Here is a 19,847-nt window from a genome sequence, read left to right on the forward strand (position 1 = left end):
CCACTAGTTGCTAAAAGATTCTTACAGGCTTCATAGCATAGCATTCATCTATATATTTCTCTATATTTCTCTTGAATTTGAGACTCTTTGCAATGAGTGTAACCAAGCCGCCACTTCTTCAGGTGCACAATATTTTCTGTGTGGGAGAGTTTCAGGAAAGCAAACTCAATCAAAGTAAGTGCATGTTCTACAGTCATGGCTGATGAAAAATGTTCTACAGTCATAGCTGATGTAAAATGTTCTACAGTCATAGCTGATGTAAAATGTTCTACAGTCATAGCTGATGTAAAATGTTCTACAGTCATAGCTGATGTAAAATGTTCTACAGTCATAGCTGTTGTAAAATGTTCTACAGTCATAGCTGTTGTAAAATGTTCCACAGTCATAGCTGATGTAAAATGTTCTACAGTCATAGCTGATGTAAAATGTTCTACAGTCATAGCTGATGTAAAATGTTCTACAGTCATAGCTGATGTAAAATGTTCTACAGTCATAGCTGATGTAAAATGTTCTACAGTCATAGCTGATGTAAAATGTTCTACAGTCATAGCTGATGTAAAATGTTCTACAGTCATAGCTGATGTAAAATGTTCTACAGTCATAGCTGATGTAAAATGTTCCACAGTCATAGCTGATGTAAAATGTTCCACAGTCATAGCTGATGTAAAATGTTCTACAGTCATAGCTGATGTAAAATGTTCTACAGTCATAGCTGATGTAAAATGTTCTACAGTCATAGCTGATGTAAAATGTTCCACAGTCATAGCTGATGTGAAATGTTCTACAGTCATAGCTGATGTAAAATGTTCCACAGTCATAGCTGATGTAAAATGTTCTACAGTCAAAGCTGTTGTAAAATGTTCTACACTCAAAGCTGATGTAAAAAAGTTCTACAGTCATAGCTGATGTAAAAAGTTCTACAGTCAGAGCTGATGTAAAATGTTCTACCTGGCAGTATCTAATTTGAATCTGCCGTGAATAAGAGTAAATTCCCATTCTGAGCTCAACACACACAAACACAAACGGCATAGAGAGAGAGCAGGGAGAGGTGAGAAAGTAGGCTATATTATTATCATAGTATTGACCACTTTTACAATAGCCTATCACACAATAACTGTAACGCAAATGAATAAGAACCGAGTGAAAGTTGGCCCACTTGTTTTAGTAGGCTACACACGGTATCGGTCCTACAAACAAAATGTACAACAAATGGAGGCCTAACTGAAATGCAGTCATATACACAACAACTCTTGTCATTTTGCACACAAGAAAGCACCAGCTGTAGATGTCCCCATGAAGACTAGTAGCCCAAGATGCACTCATTAAAACAACACACACTGGAAACGTCATTCAGGACCGTGGACAGAAGGCTACAGCCAGTCAGCTCGATGAAAGGATAATGTTAGATGTGCTGGCAGCGTCACCTCCGAGCACACCCAATAGGCTACATTGGTCATTGTGCCTATACCCGTCAAATAACACAAAACTGTATATCTATCAATAGCAATTAGTCCCACAAAAGCAAGGAATGACCTAAATCACAGATACATCTAAAAGATTAATTGAAGTAAAAAGCAAAGGCCTAAACTCTACATTACATGAAAAAAAATGAGCCTAACAACAAGTAGGGTTACATGAGGGAAAATCAACGACTGAATCATTCAGGCATGGTAGCCAGTGCCATAAAGGTTATAGCTTACCATTTAGACGAGGTGCAGCCTCTTCCATGCTGTGTTGAACCTCATGAGAAATGTCAGATTCCATTCTCCTTTCCTGCCGAAATGTACTTGTCACCTCCCGTTCATATGCCAGCCGGACCAGCTAGGCTTTTCGTTGATGTAACATGTTGCGCCTGTGTTCACTGAGTAAGCCTTTAAGAGTGGAGAAGGAATTTTCACACATTGCTGTAGATGTCCCCAAATGTTAATCCAAACCCATGCTTCAGTGCCAACAGCACAGTCTGCATTGCTGACAAAGGCCCGCCGTATCTTTGAAGACAACTGATTGGGGTCCATTTGTTGTTGCTGGCTGTGGTGGCGATTTAGTTTTGCAACAACCAATGAACTCTGCTTTCACTGGTTCAGTTTTGGTTAGATCCAACAAGTCCCTGGGAGCTAGTAACTAGTGGCTGGGGTAATGGAGATGCAGGTGCTTGTTGTGATGTTACCCTCGTGGTGTTGGTGCTAGGTCCTGGCTCTCCTCAACCTCGGTGGTCAGCAGGCAGCGTGGGGGATGGGTGGGTATTACATTTGCTGCTAGGCTCCTCAATCTCGGTGGTAGGCCTAGCAGACTGCTCGGTGAGCTTGGCATCGACACTCGACATGGTGGTCCTCCGTTTCTTTTTGCTTTTGGCAGTGCCTAGCCATTTTCAGATATCCACGCTGATTAGCCAGCTATAAATATTCAGCTCACCGCTTCCTGACCTTAACGAAGCTAGTAGCTACTAGCTAGCCTATTATTAGCTGTCTGGAAAAGTGAACAACTTTTTTTTCTCTCTTTGAGAAAAAAGAACGGTTAATTTGACCCCGACCTGGGTGGGATCCAATTAGATTCGTAAATGAAGGTGATGAAGACGGTATCTTATGGCATTGCATGGCTAGGTGCCCAATCACAATGCATTTTGGGATTTTAACTACTAAATATCACATTATTACACCCCCCCCCCCCTCCCTCCCCCTCCTCAGATCATGAAAGCGCACCGGCATAGCCTCTGTCCTGGGCTGCGCTGCTGGTAGGCCCAACAACACTACATTGGCAAAACCAGCACCTTTGGCAGCGTTTACAGCCTCAAATCTTCTTGGGTATGGAACTACAAGCTTGGCACAACTGTATTTGGGGAGTTTCTTCCATTCTTCTCTGCAGATCCTCTCAAGTCCTGTCAGGTTGAATAAAGAGCGTCGCTGCACAGCAAATTTTCAGGCCTCTCCAGAGATGTTCGATTGTGTTCAAGTCTGGGCTCTGGCTGGGCCACTCAAGGACATTCAGAGACTTGTCCCGAAGCCACTCCTGTGTTGTCTTGTCTGTGTGCTTAGGGTTGTTGTACTGTTGGATGTTGAACCTTCGCCCCAGTCTGAAGTCCTGAGCACTCTGGAGCAGGTTTTCATCTAGGATCTCTCTGTACTTTGTTCCGTTCACCCTCGATCCTGACTAGTCTCCCAGTCCCTGCCCCTAAAAAACATTGCCACAGCATGATGCTGCCACCACCATGCTTCACCATAGGGATGGTGCCAGGTTTCCTCCAGATGTGACACTTGGCATTTAGGCCAAAGAGTTCAATCTTGGTTTCATCAGACCAGAGAAGCTTGTTTGTCATGGTCTGAGAGTCCTATAGGTGCCTTTTTGCAAACTCAAAGCGAGCTGTCTTTTACTGAGGAGTGTCTTCCGTCTGGCCACTCTGCCATAAAGGCCTGATTGGTGGAGTTCTGCAGAGATGGTTATCGTTCTGGATGGTTCTCCCATCTCCACAGAGGAACTCTGAAGCTCTGTCAGAGTGAACATCGGGTTCTTGGTCACCTCCCTGACCAAGGCCCTTCTCCCCGATTGCTCAGTTTGGCCTGGTGGCCAGCTCTAGAAAGAGTGTTGGTGGTTCCAAACTTCTTCACTGTGTTCTTGGGGACCTTCAATACTGCAGACATTTTTTGGTACCTTCCCCAGATCTGTGCTTCAACACAATCCTGTCTCGAAGCTCTACGGACAATTCCTTCGACCTCATGGCTTGGTCTTTGCTCTGATATGCACTGTCAACTGTGGGACCTTATATAGACTGGTGTGTTCCTTTCCAAATCATATCCAATCAATTAGATTTACCACAAGTGGACTCCAATCAAGTTGTAGAAACATCTCAAGGATGATGAATGGAAACAGGATGCACCTGATCTCAATTTAGAGTCTTATAGCAAAACGGTTGTAAATAAGTTTTTTTTTAAATATTTTTTTATACATTTGCAAAAATGTCCAAAAACCTGTTTTCGCATTGTAATTATTATGGGACGTTGTTAAAAAAAAATCCAATAATTATGTGTAGATTGATGAGCAAAACAATTCATCTAATACATTTTAGAATAAGGCTGTAATGAAACAAAATGTGGAAAATAGAAGGGGTCTGAATACTTTCCAAATGCACTGTCCCTTCATGCATTCCTGTACTGTACATCTCCCTGTGGCGACGTTCATTTAAAAAAAAAAAAAAACATTTTGCCACAGCTGCGACTCATTGAACCTCAACGGCATTGTTGAGAGAGCACTACAAGACTAAATTCAAAGACCGAATGATACATGTTTACACAGAGTGTAGGGAGAGCCGGTTTATACAGGATATTCACTTCCCATTCCCAGATAAACATAGACTGTGATACACATATCTCCCTCCTGTACTAATAGGCAGATGCTGTCCAAGTCATGTGATTCCCCCCAGATGTGGTTCACCTCTAGTACAGAGATGACGTTAGGGACGACCTGACCCGTGTTGAATCATTTCGGCATTTTCACTGGCGGTTTCAGTCCGATTGACGTGTTGTATTGGACATATACGTCACAGGAATAGCCCGTTAGACAGATATCAAAGATCGTTATCTTCCATTGTATTATTGACTCACAATGCCTGCATGTCTGGAGAATCTGCTGCTTCTGTTAGCTCTCTTTTGTCTCTTGTTAGTTTCATTGTGGTCTCTTGTGGAGGAAACTACCATTGTGGTCAGCCTGACTGCCAGTCAAGTTGAATGTTTCAGTAAGAATGATCCATCTGGAGGTGCTGGGGAGTTAGTGTGTGTGACAGGGGGCTCTAGCTGAGTCTCCTCCCTCCCACCCCCGCCCTAAAGTCATTACTTTTAAGATGCACGTGTATTCTGAAAGGAAACTCCCACCCTCTTGCCCTAAACATCCCTCTTCCCCTCTCGTGGCTGACTTATTCTCTCTCCGTGTCTCTCTCGTGCATTGGCTGTCTGTCTGACATCTTGACTTCAGTGAGTGGACTGACTGCTAATGGTTGGAATTTCCCCATCACAGAGGACGTGTACTGGGTTGAAAAACACCAGCCTGTCGGTTGTCTTCTCTCATCAGAGTGCTTCTGACTGGAGTGGTCGCAGCTTTCTTCCTGTCGCCATGTGGGACTCTCACGGTCTGGCAGTACCTCAAATGTTCTGAAGCCTCCCCTCAGGCTGACTGAATGGAACTCTCCTGTGCATGAGGGTTACGGAAGGAGACAGAAGTTCTTGACCCACTGTGGAGAACCGTTGTCGACAACAAGCGAAGTCCCACAACTGACAGGTGAGGGCTTCTAAAAATGGTGTTCAAGGACTCAGAAGTGATTTAAAAGTGTAGCTGAAGGAATGATAAAGCTTTTGTCAACGTTTTCCTCTCTGATGGAGTTAAGACATTCACTAAAAGTTAGTGCACAGAGTATCACTGTATGTTTTTAGAAGATAAGACATTCTCTCAAGTTGATCGGTGAGTCCTTCAGGTCTCAGTTCAAATCGCCTCACAGATGCAGGTGCGTGCTTTTTAAATATTCTACCTAAAGATTGCGCCGACAAGTTTAATTTTAATTCGGTCCTAAAAGAACTCCCTCCCCCCCAACACGCCCTTTTCCCTGTTGCTCTGGCCCCAGGATGACAGTGGTAAAAAGAAGGATGACTAGCCTGTAGCAGTGTCAGCCTTACTAAACGATTAGACTAAAGAGGCCTGGGAATGTAGCCAGTGACTGGTTCAATGATCGAAGACATGCTAATTGCTCCCACAGGTGCTTATAGGGCGAAACAGAGGGTGGATTCTGAGAACTGTGGAGGAGAACAGTCTTCTGATTTGAGAAAGAAGAGGACATTTTTCTCAAGATGTAAACGAGTTATGCTTTGGGACCTTTGGGACAGAAGGCTGACGGTAACCTGGGAGGGGCTGACTTTTCGCTGTCACTGGACGTCTGAGAGTCCACGCCTGTGTCTTTGGTGAAGAGAACGTTAGCATACTGCAGGATGGATGTAATGAACTGAAACCCTCATTAGAAAAGTCTTTAGAGGGCTAGGAAGGATGGCTTCAGTGGGTAGTTATTATGTGTCGTGTCAGTCAAATGTACTCTTCTAGGCGCTAAGCAAGGTTCATTTGACGCTGAGAGAATAGGGACAGTACAAGGAGGAAAGTACACCCACAATCTCAGGGAGTTATCCATGACGGTGTTTAAATCTGACATGTGGCAGACCGAGACACATGTAGGAGAGAACGCAAGGACAGGTAGCATGTATAGTTGCAGACTCCTTATGAAGGGTTGCCCGCGACACTAATATTCACAATGCTTTATTAATGAGACAGGTCAGATAGCTTTAAAAAACAAAAAAAGAAGTGCATTCTCCAGGTCAAACTTGAGACATAACCAAAGCTTGCCTGAGAAAGTAGACCCCCAGTGTTCTTCAGTAATGTACCGGAATGTACAAGTTTGGATAGGCATTCTGCGAGCATTTCTTTTCTAAAGAAAGAGGAAATGGAACTGTGTTCGAGTGAAGGGTAACCACAATAGCACAGGTATCAAGAAAACACACGCAGCGGTCACAGTATCATGCACTATGTGTTCGCAATATGAATGTATTTTAGGAGTCGATGAAACATTAGTGATCCTTGTTACTACGAGGGGAATACCAGAGTTAGTCATACCTCAAGCTGTTGGCAAAAGGTTCAACAACGCAATGATTATCCCACCAATGTCTCTGAAACTAGAAGATGTTTTTAGATTCCACAGTGATTACTGCGGGCCAAATGGTTTGACTAGTCAGTGCTCTAGTACAGGGTTTTCCAAACTTGGTCCTGGGGCCACCTCTGGGTTTCTTCCCCCCAGCACTACACAGTTGATTCAACTAATCAAAGCTTGATGATGAGTTGGTTATTTGAGTTAGCTGTGTGGCGGTTGGGAAAAAAACAAAACGTGCCCCCAGGGGGGGCCCAGGACCAGGTTTGGGAAACCCTGTAGATTACACCAGCCTAGCAGAACGTTCTGGTTATTGATTTACACAAGTTGTCTTTCAGGTCTGTAGTCTTTCAGCAAACCAAAATTCAGTTCTCAGGTTGCCCCTATTCACGAGGGTTTAGACTACCGTGGTAAAAATGGAAACATCACATAGTCAATGCTCAGTCTTAGCGGGTACATAATGAACGACTAATCCCACCTCATGGACCATTGGTCAGGCAAGCTCTTTTTATTTTGCATGTTATGTCTCAGTTATCCACATGGTGAGAGCTTAGATTGATGACACATCTGTGGATCACCCATAGAATTACCTTTTTCGATCAAGACCACGAGGACTAAACCAGGGAATAGGATTGAGTGCTTTATCAGGCTAGATAAACATACTAATTCTATACTGTAGAGTACCTTTACATCACATTTCCTGCCAATTTAGTGAGACTGCCAACTTCCGTAACACATGCACTGCTACTTACACCCATAGGCCTACCCACACCCACAACCACAAATGCACACCAACACACCCATACTTACACGTGTACACTCTTAGAAAAAAGGCTTCCAAAGGGGTTCTTTGGCTGATCCAACAGGAGAACCCTTTTTGGTTCCAGGTAGAACCCCTTCGGGATCCATGTAGACCCTTAAAGGTGGTTCTAGCTGGAACTAAAAGTGTTCTACCTGGAACCAAAAAGGGATCTCCAAAGGGTCCTCCTATGAGGCCAGCTGAACAACTCTTATGTTCTAGAGAGCACCATTTCCCCCCTAGCGTTTAGGATCTTAATTTGATCACCCTGTAACAGTATAACTTTTTGGAAATGCAGGAAATGCTCAACTTGTAGTGTATTTGAGGTTTAAGACGTTTGGAATTTCCACTTTCAAATTTCAGACTTGATTTTCCCTCAAGAAAAATGTATTAATTAAAATTAATTAATTAATTAAAATCCACATTATAAGTCACATTTTCTGTTGCTGCAGGAATATTTTCCTGCTTTAGCAAACTGGATCAAATTAAGATCATACATACTGTACATTGCCTGGCACCCGCTCACACAACACACACGCACTCTGCACTACTTCCAAATGGCATATCAATTCGTGCTGCTGGATAAGAAATCAACCTTCCTCCCTATCATCCACTTATACCATTAAGAGTCTTCTGTTTCTGCACACTGACAACAACAAAGCCCGAGTAGGAGGTGGATGGAACATAATCTACTCAGCCTCATAAAAAAAAATGATTTCCTGTCTTATCTTTCATAACTAATTCTTTCTCCAATGAGCTCGAACCAAACTACTCCTCAGTACCAATCAACACATTTTAGTGCAATCAACAGCAAAATAAATTATACCTTGTATTACTCCACCGGAGACCTGAAAAGGTAATTATGTGATTGTTCTACTAATAATCTAAATGCACGTTGGTGTAGGTGGAAAGGAATATAGATATCCATCAGATTGCTACCGTGTTTCCCAGAGTCTAATTGGGATTTAGATTTGAATGATGATCTCGGTTTCATGTGACAGTCGGACTTGCCTGTCTATTTCATGAGCAAGCTAGGACAGAAGCTTCGATCTGATTATCAGTGTGTAGTACCAGTCCGAATGTCATCACCAAGTTACAGCCGCATGACAGATTTCTTCCTGCTATCATCACAACAACCCATATGAACTCTATAGAACTGCTGTATGTCCGTCCTTACATTAGAGTACAGGATTTAAACAAGTGTTAAACCTACGAACTGTCCTGCTGTCAGTCTTATTGCCTCCAAATATCTAGTTAATCCAATCGCAGAGTCTGGCTCTGGCACATCGGACATCACAATGAAGTGCAAATGCTCTCCCACTAATCACAACCTGTGCTGTGGCAGATAGTCAGTCAGTTTGAAATCATGCAGAGCAATATCCATGGCAAATTTAGATGCAATTACTGGACAGCGGCATTAACATGAGGTCATAAAAAACCCGTTAGGAGGTGGGAGCCAATATTTCCATGCCACATTTTTGTCCAATCATAAGGTCCTGAACCCTATGACAGTAACTGCTATCAAAAAACCGAGGGGGTCAGAAAAGATGAGTCACGAAGCCTGAAATTGGTGAAACTTTTCACACGAAAGGGTTAAAAGTGGGGAGATGCTGTAGTTTCATAGGCAATTTGGAATTGGCGAGTTGCACTGAAATCGATATTTTTAATTTTTTCAATTTTTTATTTAACTTTTATTTAACCAGGTAGGCTAGTTGAGAACAAGTTCTCATTTACAACTGCGGCCTGGCCAAGATAAAGCAAAGCAATGCGACACAAACAACACAGAGTTACACATGGAATAAACATGTCTACAGTGCCTTGTGAAAGTATTCGGCCCCCTTGAACTTTGCGACCCTTTGCCACATTTCAGGATTCAAACATAAAGATATAAAACTCTATTTTTTTGTGAAGAATCAACAACAAGTGGGACACAATCATGAAGTGGAACGACATTTATTGGATATTTCAAACTTTTTTAACAAATCAAAAACTGAAAAATTGGGCGTGCAAAATTATTCAGCCCCCTTAAGTTAATACTTTGTAGCGCCACCTTTTGCTGCGATTACAGCTGTAAGTCGCTTGGGGTATGTCTCTATCAGTTTTGCACATCGAGAGACTGAAATTTTTTCCCATTCCTCCTTGCAAAACAGCTCGAGCTCAGTGAGGTTGGATGGAGAGCATTTGTGAACAGCAGTTTTCAGTTCTTTCCACAGATTCTCGATTGGATTCATGTCTGGATTTTGACTTGGCCATTCTAACACCTGGATATGTTTATTTTTGAACCATTCCATTGTAGATTTTGCTTTATGTTTTGGATCATTGTCTTGTTGGAAGACAAATCTCAGTCCCAGTCTTTTGCAGACTCCATCAGGTTTTCTTCCAGAATGGTCCTGTATTTGGCTCCATCCATCTTTTACGCCAAACATAACGTTTTGCATTGTTGCCAAAAAGTTCAATTTTGGTTTCATCTGACCAGAGCACCTTCTTCCACATGTTTGGTGTGTCTCCCAGGTGGCTTGTGGCAAACTTTAAACAACACTTTTTATGGATATCTTTAAGAAATGGCTTTCTTCTTGCCACTCTTCCATAAAGACCAGATTTGTGCAATATACGACTGATTGTTGTCCTATGGAAAGAGTCTCCCACCTCAGCTTTAGATATCTGCAGTTCATCCAGAGTGATCATGGGCCTCTTGGCTGCATCTCTGATCAGTCTTTTCCTTGTATGAGCTGAAAGTTTAGAGGGACGGCCAGGTCTTGGTAGATTTGCAGTGGTCTGATACTCCTTCCATTTCAATATTATCGCTTGCACAGTGCTCCTTGGGATGTTTAAAGCTTGGGAAATCTTTTTGTATCCAAATCCGGCTTTAAACTTCTTCACAACAGTATCTCGGACCTGCCTGGTGTGTTCCTTGTTCTTCATGATGCTCTCTGCACTTTTAACGGACCTCTGAGACTATCACAGTGCAGGTGCATTTATACGGAGACTTGATTACACACAGGTGGACTGTATTTATCATCATTAGTCATTTAGGTCAACATTGGATCATTCAGAGATCCTCACTGAACTTCTGGAGAGAGTTTGCTGCACTGAAAGAAAAGGGGCTGAAAATTTGTCACGCCCAATTTTTCAGTTTTTGATTTGTTAAAAAAGTTTGAAATATCCAATAAATGTCGTTCCACTTCATGATTGTGTCCCACTTGTTCACAAAAAAATACAGTTTTATATCTTTATGTTTTGAAGCCTGAAATGTGGCAAAAGGTCGCAAAGTTCAAGGGGGCCGAATACTTTCGCAAGGCACTGTATATACAGTGTGTGCAAATGAAGTAAGATTAGGGAGGTAAGGCAATAAATAGGCCATAGTGGCGAAATAATTACAGTTTAGCCATTAAGAATGTGCAAGTACAGATACTGGGGTGCAAAGGAGCAAAAGAATGTAAAATAACAATATGGGGATGAGGTAGTTGGGTTGGCTATTTACAGATGGGCTATGTACAGGTGCAATGATCTGCTCTGACAGCTGATGCTTAAAGTTAGTGAGGGAGATATGAATCTCCAGCTTCAGTGATTTTTGCAATTTGTTCCAGTCATTGGCAGCAGAGAACTGGAAGGAAAGGCAGCCAAAGTAGGAGTTGGCTTTGGGGGTGACCAGTGAAATATACCTTCTGGAGTGTCTGCTATGGGTGGGTGCTGCTATGGTGACCAGTGAGCTGAGATAAGGCAGGGCTTTACCTAGCAAAGACTTATAGATGACCTGGAGCCAGTGGGTTTGGTGACGAATATGAAGCGAGGGCCAGCAAACAAGAGCATACAGGTCGCAGTGGTGGGTAGAATATGTGGCTTTGGTGACAAAATGGATGGCACTGTGATAGACTGCATCCAATTTGCTAAGTAGAGGGTTGGAGGCTATTTTGTAAATGACGCCGAAGTCAAGGATCACCAGGATAGTCAGTTTTACGAGGGTATTTTTTAAAATGTATTTTTATTTCACCTTTATTTAACCAGGTAGGCAAGTTGAGAACAAGTTCTCATTTACAATTGCAACCTGGCCAAGATAAAGCAAAGCAGTTTGACAGATACAACAACACAGAGTTACACATGGAGTAAAACAAACATACAGTCAATAATACAGTAGAAAAATAAGTCTATATACAATGTGAGCAAATGAGGTGGAATAAGGGAGGTAAAGGCAAAAAAAGGCCATGGTGGCGAAGTAAATACAATATAGCAAGTAAAACACTGGACTGGTAGATTTGCTGTGGAATAATGGGCAAGGTAGAGAGAGAAATAATGGGGTTCAAAGGAGAAAAATAAATAAATACAGTAGGGGGAGAGGAAGTTGTTTGGGCTAAATTATAGATGGGCTATGTACAGGTGCAGTAATCTGTGAGCTGCTCTGACAGCTGGGGCTTAAAGCTAGTGAGGGAGATAAGTGTTTCCAGTTTGAGATGTTTGTAGTTCGTTCCAGTCATTGGCAGCAGAGAACTGGAAGGAGAGGCGGCCAAAGGAAGAATTGGTTTTGGCGGTGACCAGAGAGATATACCTGCTGGAGCGCAGATTTCAGAATTTTTGGTGGTCTTCCTAAGCCAGGATTCAGACATGGCTCGAACATCCGGGTTGGCAGAGTTTTCTAAAGCAGTGAAAAAAACAAACTTAGAGAGGAGGTTTCTAATGTTAACATGCATGAAACCAAGTTTATTACGGTTACAAAAGTCATCAAAAGAGAGCGCCTGGGGAATAGGAGTGGAGCTAGGCACTGCAGTGCCTGGATTCACCTCGACATCACCAGAGGAACAGAGGAGGAGTAGGATAAGGGTACGGCTAAAAGCTATGAGAATTGGTCGTCTAGAACGTCCGGAACAGAGAGTAAAAGGAGGTTTCTGGGGGCGATAAAATAGCTTCAAGGTATAATGTACAGACAAAGGTATGGTAGGATGTGAATACAGTGGAGGTAAACCTAGGTATTGAGTGATGATGAGAGAGATATTGTCTCTAAAAACATAATTGAAACCAGGTGATGTCATTGCATGTGTGGGTGGTGGAACTGAAAGGTTGGATAAGGTATAATGAGCAGGGCTAGAGGCTCTACAGTGAAATAAGCCAATAAACACTAACCAGAACAGCAATGGACAAGCCATATTGACATTAAGGAGAGGTATGCTTAGTTGAGTGATCATAAGGGTCTAGTGAGTAGTGAGGTTGGTTGGGGTCACGGCGATTCAGACAGCTAGCCGGGCCATCGGTAACAAGCTAGCATAGGAAGGAGGTCTGTTTCTTGCCACCTTGTGCATTTCCGTCTGTAGATTAGTGGGGTTCCGTGTGGTAGAGGGAATCAATCCAATTGGCAAAATAGATATAGTTAAAGTGACCCAAGAAAAATTGTCCGATAGACCTATTCAGATATCAGCTGATAAGACAGCTAAATATTAGATGGAAGTTCAGGTAACGTCGCGACAAAGGGGCCAGTTGGATAACTCCCTCGGGCAGATAACATTGGTAGTCCAGTCGTGAAGGCCCGGTGGGGCTCCGCATTGGCAGTAAAACGGGTCCGGGTAGGTGATTGTATCCCAGGAGTGGCTGATGGAACTCTTCAGCTGGCTAGCTCCGGAATAATTGATATTTGCTCTGGGATCAACGTAAGCCAATAGTCACACAGATAGCAGCTAGTTAGCTGCGAGATCCAGGTGTAAATGTCCAGAGCTTGCGGTTGAAATCCGGGGATATGGAGAGAAAATTAGGTCTGGTATGTTCTGGTCTGGGTTGCGTTGTACAAAACTGGCGATAGCTTTTCGAGCTAAAGGATAGCTGATGACCACAAACCGTGGTTAACTGAATACTAACGCTAGCCAGTAAACTGGCTAGCTTCTGGTTAGCTTCTGGCTAGCTTCTATTGTGGATTTCAGATTTGAGGTAAATAATACTTATTTTTTTAAATTGGTGAGGCGGGTTGCAGGAGAGTGTTTTTAAGTTGAGTTTTTGGAAAAGAAAATACATAAAAGATATGCGAAGAAAGATGTAAATATATACAGTGGGGCAACTATGACAGACAAAATGAGAAAAAAAATTGTAGTATTTTTAATGAATTTATTTGCAAATTATGGTGGAAAATAAGTATTTGGTCAATAACAAAACATCCCTGCTCTAGAGGAGATCTGCATGGAGGAATGGGCCAAAATACCAGCAACAGTGTGTGAAAACCTTGTGAAGACTTACAGAAAACGTTTGACCTCTGTCATTGCCAACAAAGGGTATATAACAAAGTATTGAGATAAACTTTTGTTATTGACCAAATACTTATTTTCCACCATAATTTGCAAATATATTAATTAAAAATCCTACAATGTGATTTTCTGGATTTTTCCCCCTCATTTTGTCTGTCATAGTTGAAGTGTACCTATGATGAAAATTACAGGCCTCTCTCATCTTTTTAAGTGGGAGAACTTGCACAATTGGTGACTGACTAAATACTTTTTTGCCCCACTGTATATACACGGGACACGACAAGACGAGAAAAAAGGACATCTGTCTGCTATGCCATCTTGGTCATGACCTGTTGTTTGGCAGCATGAGTGAAGGATGCTTTGTTGCGAAATAGGCAACTGATTCTAGATTTAATTTTGGATTGGAGATCATTAATGTGAGTATGAAAGGACAGTTTACAGTCTAACCAGACACCTAGGTATTTATAGTTGTCCACATATTCTAAGTCAGAACCGTCCAGAGTAGTGATGCTAGATGGGTGGGCAGGTGTGGGCAGCAATTGGTTGAAGAGCATGCATTTAGTTTGACATGCATTTAAGAGCAGTTGGAGGCCACAGAAGGAGTGTTGTATGGCATTGAAGCTCGTCGGGAGGTTTGTTAACGGTGTCCAAAGAAGGGCCAGTGTTATGCCCCTGAAAAGGGGGAGAAATAATCACGAGAGTGATACGGTCTTGTTTTCTCAATAATCACTTTTAGTGCAAATCATTTTACAAAAGTAACACATTTTACAGAACAACAGATCTACAGGAAATAGATAGTCTTTAGGGTACAAGGCTTATTCAAGTCACAACACTGTAATTCACTGAAACAGATACTAATTTCAATATAACTGTCAAGCACAAAGCTTTAACTCAGTAAACCAACAGGCAATAAAGTGTCTAAAAAACCATTATACAAACAACGCACATGCTCATTCACAATCGACATAAAATGGCAGCTACTCTCAGTACGAAGCTATTCTTCGCTACAACCGAGCAGGGCTCATATTACTCTCTGCAAACTTAACTCTAACTTCCTCAAGATGTTACTAAGACACACCTTAAACACTCTTGACATGTTAGCGAGTTAAGGGCAGTCAGGTCTGGAGTGAACCAAGGGTTATATATGTTCCTTGCTCTACATTTTTTGAATGGGGCATGCGTATTCAAGATGGTGAGGAAAGCACTTTTAAAGAATAACCAGACGTCCTCTACTGACGGAATGAGGTCAATATCCTTCCAGGATACCCGGGTCAGGTCGATTAGAAAGGCCTGCTCACTGAAGTGGTTTAGGGAGCATTTGACAGTGATGAGGGGTGGCCGTTTGACCGCGGACCCATTACGGACGCAGGCAATGAGGCAGTGATCGCTGAGATCCTGGTTGAAGACAGCAGAGGTGTATTTAGAGGGCACGTTGGTCAGGATGATATCTATGAGGGTGCCCGTGTTTACTGATTTAGGGTTGTACCTGGTAGGTTCCATGATAACTTGTGTGAGATTGAGGGCATCAAGCTTAGATATCCGTGAGACTAAACCTCAGAGACCCAATCTTGAACGGTAGACTCATATTTTTCATCCAGAGCCCATTACGAAGCTAAAATAGTATGTTACAGATTTGACTGTGTAAGAGTGGATAGTCAAAAGTGTCTTTTTGACACATTAATGATTTTGCTAATGAAATGGGGTTGGAGAAAAGTATGATGAGCTGGATACTGAGATTTTTTAAAAATGATTGTGAGTAAGAGGATGTCATCTTTTGAGGGATGAGTTCAACTGTGTTCAATGGACATGTTATACAGTATTGTGTGTTTATTTTTATGTGTCTCTATAGTATACTTTATTGGGCTCTATTGAATCTATAAAGCTGATGCGTTACAGATTCCGCAATATCAAATTTAAGGTATTTTCCAAATGACCAGATATATGCAGCGTTTACCTTGAATGCGGTCTCCGCTAAACCTTCCTATAGTTTACCCAGATTTTTAGCAGAGAAGAAGCAGAAAATAATGTTTTGTTTCTTAAAAAAAAAGAACCACCAGTCAGGAGGTATGCTTAGATATGTAGAAAAATACTTTGTTTAAATGTAATCTGTCACCTAATGAAAATATGTTATTTGTTTATTAATTAGGATGCCATGATATATGCCTGTATTGATGATGTGGGTTATCATTCCATGTACTGTGTCTGGTAATTTGGATGTAATATCCTGTGCAGTATATTGAGATGTGAGATTTACAACAGTCAGAATGACAACCTCATTAATATTGAACAAGTAAAGAGGTATGCTTAGATAACATCCCAATCAGACGGCTGTGATGTAGCCTGGATTTTGAACCAGGTACTGCAGTGATGCTTCTTGTTCTGAGATTCGGTGTCTTAGACCACTGCACCACTCAGGAGCCCCTTAACTTCCAATCACGCTGTAAAGTTGAACTTCTGCGACGTGGATTGAATAGAGCCCTATGTGAGTAACTTTCTGATAAATTAGACTACGGGAAGTTCAAGGAAAGAGAGACTAGTCTGTCTCATTCATGAGTCATGGCCTTGTAAAAGAGACTAAATATGACTTTCCTGATTAAATAAAGGGGGGAAAATGCATAGATGTGATAATCAAGCTTTTCTGATCAAGGTTCATACTTCACAAGCGATTCAAACTGTATTTTATTTTACACGAATTACATACAAAATGTACTTGTTTGTCTTTTCAGGAACTACTCCAGTTTGGACCTGAACAAAGATGGAGAAACAGATGGATAAAACAAACTTTACTTGCGTGACAATCTCTCAAAGCCCTATCAGTGACTTCCTGATGGGCATATACATCCTGGCCTTTATCCTGGGCTTGGCCTTTAACCTCTTGACCCTTGGCCCCATCATCCAGCAGGTCCGCAGCCAGAACGTCCTTGGGGTATTCCTGCTCAACCTGTCCCTGTCTGACATACTCTATATCCTCACCATGCCTCTCTGGATCAACTACTACCACCAGGACCACCACTGGAGCCTGGGCAGCCTGTCCTGCAGCGTGGCCGGCTTCTTCTACTACTCCAACATGTACCTTAGCATCTATCTGCTGTGCTGCATCTCTGTGGACCGCTGCCTGGCCGTCACCTACCCCTTGAGGACCAAGGCCTTCCGCAGCATACGCTACGCCTGGGTGCTGTGTCTGGTTGTGTGCGTGGCTGTCATGTCCGCACACGGCCTGGTGCTGTTCAAGGACAACCTGCAGGACGCCCACGACGACACGCAGGACCGCTGCTACGAGACCTACCCCATGCCAAAGCCTGTGGCCCTGTTCAACCTGCTGCGGGTGGGCATCGGCTTCCTGCTGCCCCTGCTGGTGCTGGGGCTCTGTTACTGGAGAATCCTGGGCCAGGTGAAGCAGAGCAAGGGGCTGGGGGAGCAGGTTAAGAGGAAGGTACGGCTGCTCTCCTTCGGGGTGATGGGGATCTTCTCTGTGTGCTTTGCCCCCTACCATCTCCTCTTGCTGACCCGTTCCCTGGCCTACTACTATATGGGCAGAGAGAGGTACTGTGAGTTTGAGGAGATCATGCACTTCCCCTTCTCGTGCACGCTGGCCCTGTCCAGCCTGAACAGTGTGGTGGACCCAGTGCTGTATGTGCTGATCAGTAACGGGGTGAGGGAGGACATGAGACTGTGCTGCTGTGGGAATAGAAAGAGTCAAAGGGAGAGAGACAGTTCCGTCATCGCAGTAACATGGAAGACACATACAAACATGATCTGATTACATACAGTGTTTGTGTGCAGGGTTGGGTAGGTTACTTTCTAAATGTAATCAATTACAGTTACTAGTTACCTGTCTAAAATTGTAATCAGTAACGTAACCTTTGAATTACCCAAACTCTCTTTCTGTTACTTTTGGATTACTTTCCCTTTAAGAGGCATTAGAAGAAGATGAAAAGGATCCATCAAACACATTTGGTGTGTCATCATAGTGATCCCTGACTCGCTCAGGTGGAACAAACGGATGCTTTTTCAATACTGAATTGAATACCATTGAGAAAACAACACCCTTTCTGAATTTAAAAGTAATCTAAGAAGTAATCATCTAGTTTTTCAAAAGTATCTGTAATCTGATTACAATATTCTTGCTGGTAACGTAATTGAATACAGTTACAGTTTTTTTTGTAATCAGATTACATGTAACTGTGAGCGTGTCTGTTGTATTTATACCCTTCCTCTACTGCAGTAAATCCCTTCCGTGCACATTGTAAAAAAAGGACAGCAGGTTTGGCTGTGGGACTTCAATAACATGTTCTTTCATATCAACCCACTTTCATGGACAATCAGTCAATCAGGTTGTCCTTAAAATGTTCAAAGAAAAGGACTGCAGCCTTTGTGTAGTTTTTCTAATATCCTGCTTGGTGATGAGGATGGATATTCATTCATATGCATCATGTTCTTTTTAATTGGAGCTTTCTCTTAATGCCTGTCCTCATTGGTATGGAAAATCCTTTCAAAGGCTGTCTGTTCTGGCTTTATGTTACAGGGTCGTTCCGCTTGAAGGGCCCTTGTATCTCTTCAGGTCTGCCAGAGGTTTTTTATTGATATACGCTTGGTTTACAAATGAACCTTTATATTCTAATTTGCCTGCTTTGTGGACCGACAAATGAGAACATTGTTCAATTTCGTATTTATCCTAAACAAAATCTATGTAGTAAACAATGCTGGTGTTGAAATCCCAGAAAATACAGTACGGGACAATGAAGACATGTTGACAATGTTCATCCAATAAACAAAAAAGGAAGCTACCCAAATTTGCATATGTGTTTCTTATGTTTACATGTACAATTCCATTATGGGTACAATCAGTTCCTCTCTCAGTCCCTCAAGGTAAAATACAAAAAGAGAACAAACATACAGTACTGGAAAATAATTAACTTCCTCATCAACTGAGTCAGTACATCTTTTTTTAACTCATGTTCTGAACATGAGAGATCACTGTAGGCCACCGCTTTAACAAAGGAGTGTGATGTGGCTGTGGGGATGGGACATTGTCTCTCTGTCCCCAGGTTGGCGCTAGGGTAGGGTATTTGTAGGGCTCATGGTTCCCATCCTAGTGGTGGTCCCTATGGTCCTTACGGTCTGGATAAGAGCGCTCTGGCGCTGATGAGGAAAGCTGAACCGAAAACTCTGGAGACGCCGTGGCTCACGGAGAGCACGGCTCCAATCCGCCTCACTGACAGCTAACATACTACAAAATACAGCAAACGGAGCCGCAATTAAAACGTACAAGCAGTCCATACTCTCGAGCTGGTAACACAGATGGCCCCACACGCCAATAATTAAAACGGCTATGTTGTTGCAGTTATAGAAAGGGATGGGCGTTTTCTGCGGAGCTTGCGTTGTGAGTCCCCACACATGGTTGCCTCTCTCTGATAATCCGTCTGTGTGTGTGTAGGGACGACTTGAGGTGGTGTTTAAATGTGAGGGACAAAGAGAGCTAGGTGGAAGGGAGAGATATAAAGAGATACTGGAAAAGAGAGAGAGAAAATAGAGAGGGGGGGGGTAGGGGAAGACAGGAAAGGACAGAGACGGGGAAGGGAAAGTAGACCGGAGAAACAGAATGAGAGCGAAGGTAAAAGTAGAGAAAGTGTGAGGAAAGATTGAGACATTTACCATCTGATATCCATCAATCTGTCAGATAAACTAAACATAAGATTCCACTGCTGGTCCCGGAGAAGCTGAAACTTTGGACACTTTTTTTGACTGCTTCTCCTTCCTTCCTTCTTTTACCCCCGCCATCCCCCCCACAGAACCTTGCCTCTGAGCTTACAATTACCTTTTTTCCCCAGAGGAACGCCGACATCACTCTTTCTGGCAGCTGCTCGACTCCTTTTCTGATGCATCACAAAAATACACATTCCTCCACTAACTGAGGATGATTAGCAGTAAAGCCACGTAGAGCTCACCAGTCACCATACTGCAATGCCTTTGTAATCAACCTGTCTAATCAGAAGCATTGAGTGTTTCACGACTCATTGATGAGCAGCATGATATCATCCACTGCTTTCAAACTGTTTATTTGAGTATCGCTGCCAAACAAGGTAATTTCAGTCCTGCTTGATTCCTCGGAGGAACGCCGTCATAAGCTAATATCAGTAGGTCTCATGATGCAAAT

General features: G+C 42.7%; 1 protein-coding gene across 2 annotated transcripts; it reads left to right on the forward strand.

Annotated features, from left to right (window-relative positions):
* Positions 1 to 4,780: 4,780 nt before the first annotated feature.
* LOC135552591 (G-protein coupled receptor 4-like) lies at positions 4,781 to 18,477 on the forward strand. Of its 2 annotated transcripts, XM_064984304.1 has the most exons (3): positions 4,781 to 5,265; positions 5,738 to 5,972; positions 16,417 to 18,477. In XM_064984304.1, exon 3 carries the CDS (start codon positions 16,446 to 16,448, stop codon positions 17,448 to 17,450), a length of 1,005 nt encoding a protein of 334 aa, XP_064840376.1. In that variant the 5' UTR covers positions 4,781 to 5,265; positions 5,738 to 5,972; positions 16,417 to 16,445; the 3' UTR covers positions 17,451 to 18,477. The 2 variants fall into 2 exon arrangements, with proteins under 2 accessions (XP_064840376.1, XP_064840375.1); XM_064984303.1 differs by lacking the exon at positions 5,738 to 5,972 and having other exon boundaries at positions 4,782 to 5,265.
* The last annotated feature ends 1,370 nt before the right edge of the window (positions 18,478 to 19,847 follow it).

This window comes from Oncorhynchus masou, chromosome 13 (assembly GCF_036934945.1).
Source record: "Oncorhynchus masou masou isolate Uvic2021 chromosome 13, UVic_Omas_1.1, whole genome shotgun sequence".
NCBI lineage: Eukaryota > Metazoa > Chordata > Actinopteri > Salmoniformes > Salmonidae > Oncorhynchus > Oncorhynchus masou.

Bases quoted from the DNA above. Each gene is read 5' to 3' on its own strand.
- LOC135552591 (XM_064984304.1), top strand. From the start codon at position 16,446: ATGGAGAAACAGATGGATAAAACAAACTTTACTTGCGTGACAATCTCT.